At 37.5% G+C, this 9,076-nt stretch overlaps 2 protein-coding genes across 3 annotated transcripts in view; one reads left to right on the top strand and one right to left on the bottom strand.

Moving 5' to 3' along the window:
- LOC132848859 (E3 ubiquitin-protein ligase TRIM39-like) overlaps window positions 1-775 on the bottom strand; it is a 2,749-nt gene extending 1,974 nt beyond the window's left edge. Inside the window, exons 1-4 of the mRNA XM_060874911.1 lie at window positions 759-775; window positions 555-611; window positions 327-431; window positions 83-121 (exon numbers count right to left, since the gene is read on the bottom strand). Coding sequence (XP_060730894.1) covers window positions 83-121; window positions 327-417 — 130 coding nt within the window. The 5' untranslated portion in view covers window positions 418-431; window positions 555-611; window positions 759-775. The remainder of the gene's footprint in view (window positions 1-82; window positions 122-326; window positions 432-554; window positions 612-758) is intronic.
- The window catches only part of dhrs4 (dehydrogenase/reductase (SDR family) member 4), a 10,640-nt gene extending 1,704 nt beyond the window's left edge, over window positions 1-8,936 (top strand). The window contains exons 1-9 of one of the 2 annotated variants that reach the window (XM_060874909.1): window positions 2,599-2,719; window positions 3,613-3,728; window positions 3,917-4,094; window positions 4,194-4,295; window positions 5,304-5,374; window positions 5,461-5,512; window positions 5,662-5,796; window positions 5,984-6,039; window positions 8,620-8,936. In XM_060874909.1, coding sequence (XP_060730892.1) covers window positions 3,616-3,728; window positions 3,917-4,094; window positions 4,194-4,295; window positions 5,304-5,374; window positions 5,461-5,512; window positions 5,662-5,796; window positions 5,984-6,039; window positions 8,620-8,734 — 822 coding nt within the window. In that variant the 5' untranslated portion in view covers window positions 2,599-2,719; window positions 3,613-3,615 and the 3' untranslated portion in view covers window positions 8,735-8,936. Of the gene's footprint in view, window positions 1-2,598; window positions 2,720-3,612; window positions 3,729-3,916; window positions 4,095-4,193; window positions 4,296-5,303; window positions 5,375-5,460; window positions 5,513-5,661; window positions 5,797-5,983; window positions 6,040-8,619 lie in introns of those variants that run through there. The other variant, XM_060874910.1, reaches the window with a different exon arrangement.
- The last annotated feature ends 140 nt before the right edge of the window (window positions 8,937-9,076 follow it).

The raw sequence follows: 9,076 nt of genomic DNA, 5'->3' as shown, positions 1-9,076 counted from the left end.
ACAAACCTTCATCTAGGTGACATATTCACACATTAGGGAAGGTTGTATAAATCAATGATCATTACTGGAGAAAGGTATTTACCTGTGTTAAGCTGATCGGTCACTTCATTTAATCTATATCCTGTAACAGTACCAAAGTGTAGCAGTTAATTTTGTTTTTTTAATCAATGCAATATAAATTCATCATACATAAAATAAATAAAATAAAATAATATAAAATAAAAATAATAAAATAAATAAAATAAAGTTTATTAATTTAACAGCAAATTAGCTAAGCAAAATCTTTTAAATGATTAAAAAAAAAAAATAATAAATTCTCCTGTCACCAGTGATAATGACTCCGCCGAGGAGGACGAGAATAATGACGAGGATAACCATGAATGCCACTTTCAGTGTCCTCCTACTCAGAGTGACCATGTCTGTAGTGTTAGCTGTCAGAAACCAAAAACACTGAACGTCATCTACTGCATTTTACAAGTGTCAAGGCTGTCCTCTGGAAAAGTCTCAAAAGTGTGTAAAATTTATATGTAATAGTAATTATATTAAAGCTTTACCTTTTGTATCCTGTATTTGTACAGCTAGTGAAGAACGGTCAGTTTGCTGGCTGTTACCTTCACATCATAATCACACAATACAGGAAATATGTATTTTTGTTAAAAAAAAAAAAAATTAATGAATGAATTATTGTTTTAAAAATAGAGAGATTTAACAACATAAACATTTTATGATGCAACAGTTTATGATAAATTATTATCTACCTCTCTCAGCATCTAGGTTGATGATCGAGAGGGGAATATTCGAGGCTAGAGGAACAGATACACAGATAAGTGAAACATAACAGGTTATGACATGTTACGCAGTTTCCCTGACAGGGAAAAAGTGTGCTCATAGTTAAAAAGACAACTTTAAACTGAAGTAAACTCGAGTCAAGTTCTGAGTCAGGCATAGAAATATATTTAACACAATCTGTATTTTAATTATCCGACAAAACATCCAAGTGAACGATGTTACTTCCAGAAGAAATGTGGATTTAAATTAAATCTATAAAAAAAGCAAGTTTAAGTTTAATGTTGCTTTTTTTCGACACAAAGGAGCTAATTACTGTGACTACATTATTGTCTAAGGGGGGGATGTGATAGAATAGTTAGTAGTTAAATCCCACGTCCACTTAGCTACCACTACTGGGCCCCTGAGCAAGGCCCTTAACTCTCAATTGCTCAGTTGTATAAAATGAAGTCGCTCTTTATAACGGCGTCTGTCAAATGCTGAAAACGGAAATGTAAATGTAGTACAGTAGCCAGCAGTAGTCTATAAGCACTAATGTTCATCCAGGAAGAAGGAAATAATCTGTTTTTAAATCCATTCCTTGTTTTATAGTACAGGTTTAGTCTTGTTCAGAATGGCACAGTCTGGAAATAACAAATCTTAATGAATTGATTTTATTAATGCCCACTTCCTGTAGGATATTTAGGTATAAATATCGGAAAGTATATTTTTTTAAGTTAAATAATCGGAAATAATTACATTAAGTTTATAAAAAAAATTAGCTTTTTTGTATTTCATAAAGTTTTAGTTTTAAGTTTTAAGATTAATAAACTAATATTTTATTACTAAATATTTTAATTACTTAAATCAGGAAAGGTTAAACTGGAAAAAATCGTCACAGGCTCTAACAGATTTTTCATATACATTCATTCATTCATCTTCTACCGCTTATCCGAACTATCTCGGGTGTCATCGGGCATCAAGGCAGGACACACCCTGGATGGAGTGCCAACCCACCACAGGGCACACACACACTCTCATTCACTCACGCAATCACACACTAGGGACAATTTTCCAGAGATGCCAATCAACCTACCATGCATGTCTTTGGACCGGGGGAGGAAACCGGAGTACCCGGAGGAAACCCCCGAGGCACGGGGAGAACATGCAAACTCCACACACACAAGGTGGAGGCGGGAATCGAACCCTGACCCTGGAGGTGTGAGGCGAACGTGCTAACCACTAAGCCACCGTGCCCCCCTTTTCATATACAGTACATTGTAATTACAATATTTGTATTATATACTCTTCTCACCCATCTGTTTGCAACAACGCCTAGTGGACAAAATGTGAATATTTATATTCTTTTTTTATATGCTGATTAATTCTCGAAAAAGAAAAAAATCGATAAATAAATATGCAGTTTATCTCTGGTCCAAAATATTATACAATGCTCAATTTATTAATTAATAGGGAATAAATCTAAATCATTAATTTTACAAACTAAAATTGTCGTGTCTAAATGTTCCATATGGAAAAAAACTCTTAAATATTGTGTCGACGATATAGAAGTCTACACTGGTTGTTTAACTAATGAAATAACCGTTATATAAAACCGTTAAATATTATTTTAAATTGTTATTTAAAAAAAATAAGTAAGTCTACTATTGGTTATTATTTTAACCAATCAAAAATGTCCAAGCAGAGGTGCAGCCAATCGGACACAGTTATAATCAGAACGACTTCCGCAAACATGGCCGCTTAAAAGTAGGCGCAGGATAAATACCAAATACCTTCTTAATCCCTTTGCAAGTGCACTTTATACCGGAGAGGTTATACACTACTTAGTGCACTAAATGCTCAATGCATTACTATTTGAAATACAGCCACATTGATAAGTAAACCAACCTGATTAAATACCGTTCAAGAAAACTTTGACCCTTCTACTACAGAGGTAAAGTAACAGTAAGCACATGAATATATAAATAAATAAATATATATATTGTTAAGTAATGTTTATGTTAAGTATTTTATGTTCAGAGTGAACACTAAGGCGGTTTATTGTTGAAGTCAACAGTTTTGGAAAATTTTGGATAAATAAAAAAAAAATCCCCATTTAAAGTGCAATAATGCATATTGTAATATAACTATTTACTGTTTTCTGTCATTTATATTGTTGTGTTTTTATCAGTCCAGTTTATCAGGTCCAGCCTGAACATTGCAGCTTTTTCCAGCTGTTTAATTTAACACTACATAATGATACAGATGATTATTAGCCTCAGATGCCAATGCATGGAACTTGGCACACAAAGCTTTTATTAAACACTGCACTCAGTGGTCATTATAAGGTCCATCAGTCATGTAATTATAGGCTTGTTGGTGTGCTGTTATTTGACTGTAAACACTGTTTTAACATACTACTGTTTCACTTCTGGGAAACTTTCTGTTATCCAAAAACATCCAACACTGAGAAAATGCATAAAATGGATGATTAACATACAAAAATGAGCTGTAACTCAGCCAACAAGATGTGTGTGTGTGTGTGTGTGTGTGTGTGTGTGTGTGTGTGTGTGTGTGTGTGTTTAAAAGCCTAATATCTCTGCCGTCATGATACACTCCTTAAATTCCTGCACAACACACTTCAGTGACCGTAACATCAAATAATGATAATGTTTACATTTTATAAGGTCATAAACACAAGCCATGTTGAATTGAGTCAATGTGCATTGTCATGTTTAGACACTGGATTCAAGCATCAATATTAGCCATTTGTTACAAAACATATAGTGTTATAGTTAGTATTATAATAATAGCTCACTCAACTAACATTCTTGTCATTATTCATAGGTAATGTTGAGGGCTGTGTCGAAGTGCCTTTTGACCAATCCTGTCGCTGGTGGAAGAATGATGTCATACAGCAGTCTCACTGGAAAAGTTGCCATAGTTACTGCATCCACTGATGGGTATACATACTGTAGTTGCCGTAGTTACCGCACCCACAGACAAGGTCATGGTGGTGCTCACTGTAATTTTCCCCTGTCACAGAATTAATTTTAGGTTCAGCACCATAATTGGTAGTCGTAGTTAGACAGGTTAAGGACACAGTTATAATTAAGAGTTGTTAATAACCGTGTACTGTCTATACTTTCAGTATTGGCTTGGCAGCTGCTCAGGCGCTGGGGAGAAGCGGGGCTCATGTTGTTGTGAGCAGCCGTCGACAGGCCAATGTGGACAAGGCTGTGTCGCTGTTACGCAGTGAAAACATTCAAGTGACCGGCACTACTTGTAATGTAGGAAACAAAGGGGACAGAGAAAAACTGATCAACATGGTGAGCTTTTTGTGTGACTCTCATGAATCAATCCAACTCTTTAGCTTTTTGGAGAAGATATGTGTCAATTGCTTTCTTCACCAATTGCTTTCTTCACAGACTGTGGAGCAGTGTGGAGGTATTGACATACTGGTCTCTAACGCAGCTGTGAACCCGTTCTTCGGGAACATTTTAGAATCCACCGATGAGGTCTGGACTAAGGTAAGGCTTAGAGTTGTGATTAAGAGGCTTCAGTTAATGTTCACATCAGACATGAGAAGAAGGAGGAAAATGTCATCTCTGTGACTTGTTTTTGTTATTGGTGTCAGATGGGATGGTTTGGGTATTTCAGAAACCATCCCATGGTTCAGCTTGTGCATTCTGAGATGCTTTTCTGCTCACCACAGATGTAAACAGTGGTTATTAGAGTTACTGTAACCTTCCCATAAGCTTGCAACAGTCTGGCCATTAACCCTGACCTCTCTCAGCACTCACAAATTGCCCTCTCGCTGGATGTTTTTTTTTTTATGCCATTTGTAAGAATGTGTTATGTCTGAAAATCCTAGATCAGCACCAAGAACTTGGCTGAAGTCAAAGTCACAAAAATCACATTATTTCCCCATTCTGGTGTTTGATGTGTATCTGTTATTTTCTGCACTGCACAACTGACAGGTTTGGCTGATTGAGTGGAACTGCATAAAAATAAAAATAACGTTAATTATGCCTAGTGCAGGCGTGGCCAACCCGCGGCTCCCGAGCCGCATGCGGCTCTTTGCCCGGTTTCATGCAGTTCTTACGTTCATATCGAAGTTTGTGTGTATTTTTATTTTGCGTGTTCGCTTCGCTTGAGTTCAATGCGGTATTTTCGTCAAACGCGCATGTGAGTGGGATGAAAATACCTCAAAGTTTCCCAGTAGGAGCAAGATCATTTGAGTAAACAATTTGTGTCAAGTTCGCTCTCAAAATGGCAGGGAAAAAAGGTGATGATCATGTGTGCCCATGTGTATGATGTGGCTCTTTGCGGTAACACAGTAAAAAATGTGGCTCTTGGTCTCTGACTGGTTGGCCACCCCTGGCCTAGTGGTTCAAATGGAAATGGGGAACACATTTCTGGCACTATCACATGGCAGGATGTTATTCACATTATCTCACATCATGCTCTTCTGCTGTAACTTTTATCATAAGCCTGTACATGTCACCTGTTTACATGCTGGTGGTCTTTTTCTTCAGATATTAGATGTCAATGTGAAGTGTTCATTCCTTCTAACAAAACTTGTCGTGCCTCACATGGAGAAAAGAGGGTGAGAAAATGAAAATAATTGGAGGAAAGTGTTGTGTCAGCAGTCATTGTTCTGATTGTGAAATTAATGAGTGTTCTCCTTTTCAGAGGTGGCTCAGTTGTGTTAGTGTCTTCAGTAGGAGGCTACCAGCCAATGACGGTGAGAGCTATATGTAAAGTGATGAAAGATAAAATATAAAGAAATATCTTAACACTGAGTGAATAATTTAGCATGATTCAAGACTTCAAACTGTGTCTTTCATCAATCATGCCTTTTTTTTGGGGCTGACTTTATCACGTGTGTGTTAGGGTCTGGGTCCGTACAGCGTGAGTAAGACCGCACTGTTGGGTCTAACGCGAGCTCTCGCTCCTGAACTCGCACAGAGTAACATCAGGGTCAACTGTGTGGCTCCAGGAATCATCAAGACACGCTTCAGTTCTGCTGTAAGAATTCATACATTATCATTTCCTGTCCTAGGTTTACATCACTTTTTATTTATTACTTTCTAGAGCGTGTTAACTTTTATTATTTTTTAAGTTATAAATTGAGTAGTACTTATTTCTATTTCTTTTGGTCTTATCTCCTCATACATTAGAAAGTGTTTTTGTTCAACACTCTCTGTTGTTGCAGCTTTGGCAGAATGAAGAAATTGCTTCTGAGTTCCTGAAGATGCTCAGCATTAAAAGGTATTTACATTTTACTGGAAGAGCTCAGGTTTATATTAGTGATGTCAGCCTGTATACTGAAGCTCTAAAGCATGTGACAAAACAAACACAATACAAAACCATACACAGTACAAAACACTGTAATATTGTTTGATTCTACCAAAGTCATTTGGCCAAACACCACAAAAAAAGCCTGGTAGCTCAGTGATTATGTGCTTGGGCTACTGATTAGAAGGTCATGAGTTCCAAGTCAAGTCAAGAAGCTTTTATTGTCTTTTCAACCATATATAGCTGACGCAGTATGCAGTGAAATGAAGCAATGTTCGTCCAGGACCCTGGTGCCACATAGAACAAAGACAGAGCCAAGGACTGAAAGGAAGTTGTCCTAGCCACATAAAGCGCAATGAGTGCAACCTAGTGCAAGACAAAACAAAACACGACAACAACAAAAAAAACACAAGCCAACCAGAGAGCATTCTGAATGCTATACCAAACATTATGCAAGGTATAGAGTTGTAAAGTTGCAAATGAGGGTTGTAAACACAGGCTTAATGCAAACATATATATACAGTCCCTGACAAAAGTCTTGTCGCTTGTGTACAAATTGACCTGAAGTGCCGCTGAAATATATTTCTAATCAAGATTATTTTTACAAGAAATGGCTCATTTTAATCCCAACAGCTTTTGTAATAATGTTTCAGTGCAAAACGAATCTGTCAAAAAGTATTCTAATATTCACAGCTTGGTAAAGCCCATTGAGTCAATTTTTGCAAAGACATAAGTGTTGTCGCCTTGTCATATGAGCTTCACCTGTGACTAATAATGGATCAATTAGGTCTTAGGTGTGTATAAAAAGAACCCCAGTACACTAGACCTTCATATCAACTGCAACTAGACCTCTGCAAACATGCCTAAGATTCACCCTGAGACTAAAGTTTTGATTATCAAGAGGCTGAAGACCAGATCCAGTGCTGATGTGGCAGACACCTTCAGTGTGTCTCAGCGTCAAGTACAGAGGATAATAAAAAAGGTTTGAAGAGACTGGAGACGTTTTGGACAAGCCCAGGTCAGGCAGACCCCGCAAGACAACTTTTGTCGCAAGAGGACCGTTTGTTGGGTCAAAAATCCAAGGCCAGCCCATTTTCCACTGCAGCAGAGCTCCATGAGACCTGGTCACCTGAAGTCCCTGTGTCAACCAGAACAGTTTGTCGGATTCTGTCTCGAAATGGCCTCCATGGTCTAATCAGTGCCCAGAAGCCAGCACTAAACAAAATTGAAAAACCGTGTGGCATTTGCCAAGGTGGATTTTTCAGATGAATCTTCTGTTGAATTACACCACAGTCGCCATAAATATTGCAGGAGACCTACTGGAGCCCTCATGGATCCGAGATTCACCCAGAAAACAGTGAAGTTTGGTGGCGGAAAAATCATGGTCTGGGGTTACATCCAGTATGTGGGGTGTGCGAGAGACCTGCAGGGTGGAAGGCAACATCAATAGTCTAAAATACCAAGAAATCTTAGCTACCTCTTATATTCCCAACCATAAGAGGCCAAATTCTGCAGCAGGATGGTGCTCCATCGCATACTTCCATCTCCACATCAAAGTTCCTCAAGGCGAAGAAGATCAAGATGCTCCAGGATTGGCCAGCCCAGTCACCAGACATGAACATCATTGAGCATATGTGGGGTAGGATGAAAGAGGAAGCATGGAAGACGAAACCAAAGAATATTGATGAACTCTGGGAGGCATGCAAGACTGCTTTCTTTGCTATTCCTGATGACCATCAATAAATTGTATGAATCCTTGCCAAACCGCATGGATGCAGTCCTTCAAGCTCATGGAAGTCATAATACAAGATATTAAATTTGGATCTCACAGCACCACTACTTAATTTGCTGACATATTTTTGTATTTGCAGTAAATTTGTTCAATTTCTGTATAGGCGACAAAATAGACAAAACTTTTGTCGTGCCAAAATTTGACCTTTCTGTCTTGATTAAATGATAAATCTTTTTTCAGTGAAACTAATTTATTTCAGTGCATTAAACATCATTTGGGAGGGTTTTAGCTTTTCATATGAGCTATTTCTAACACCAATTGATTAATTAAAAGTCAGGTTAATAGCAGGTGTTTCTACAAAATAGATAAGCAACAAGACTTTTGTCAGGGATTGTATATATACTTCTGTTAGAGCAGCAATTGGGTGATGTATTGAAACAAAGAACATTTATAGCGAATGTGCAAAACAGCAATTGAGCTTTAATTGAGAAAAAAAAGTGTGTGTGTATTCGTTCGGTCACAGTTCAGTTCTGGGTGTTGAGAATGTGACGGCCTGAGGGAAGAATGGCAGGAGGCTGAAGAGTGTGTCTCAGACACAGTTTGAACCCCTGGGCCATCAAGCTGCCAGTCTTGGGCCTCTGAGGAAGGCCCTTAACCCTCAGCTGTATAAATAAGATAAATATAAGCCACCCTGGATAAGGGCTTCTGCTAAATGCTATATATGTCAATGTGTGAAGTTTAGTGGCATAGAATGTAATAGTAATTGAAATCTTAAAGGTATAATATTGTATATAAAAATGACCTGAATTATTTGCTCCTAGGTTGGGGAAACCAGAGGATATTGGTGGTGTGATTGCTTTCCTGTGTTCAGACGATGCCTCATACATCACAGGAGAGACTGTTACAGTCACAGGAGGCATTAACTGCAGACTGTAGGGCTGGAGGACTGTCTGAGCAACAGCACCACACAGAAAATGGACTTGATGAGCAGTTATGGAAAATCAATCACAAATATTTTGTATAATTAACATTAGGATTTTGTACAAAATCCTTTTACGTTACTTTATGTATTATTAAAGAAATGAAAAAAATATAACTTTGCATAATAATATACAATAAACCCCTTTCCTGCCTTTGATCTTCTGATTTATTTATTTGGTTGTTTTTTTAGAGCTACATATCAGAAATTTAGCAAATATATTTTATTTTCAGCTATTCAACACATTATAAAAACACTTTCTGGTTTTGTTATAAAGTATATTTATTAATCATTAAAAT

The sequence above is a fragment of the Tachysurus vachellii genome, chromosome 7 (assembly GCF_030014155.1).
Source record: "Tachysurus vachellii isolate PV-2020 chromosome 7, HZAU_Pvac_v1, whole genome shotgun sequence".
NCBI classification, from domain to species: Eukaryota; Metazoa; Chordata; class Actinopteri; order Siluriformes; family Bagridae; genus Tachysurus; species Tachysurus vachellii.
This window is presented reverse-complemented; position numbering and strand designations above follow the sequence as displayed.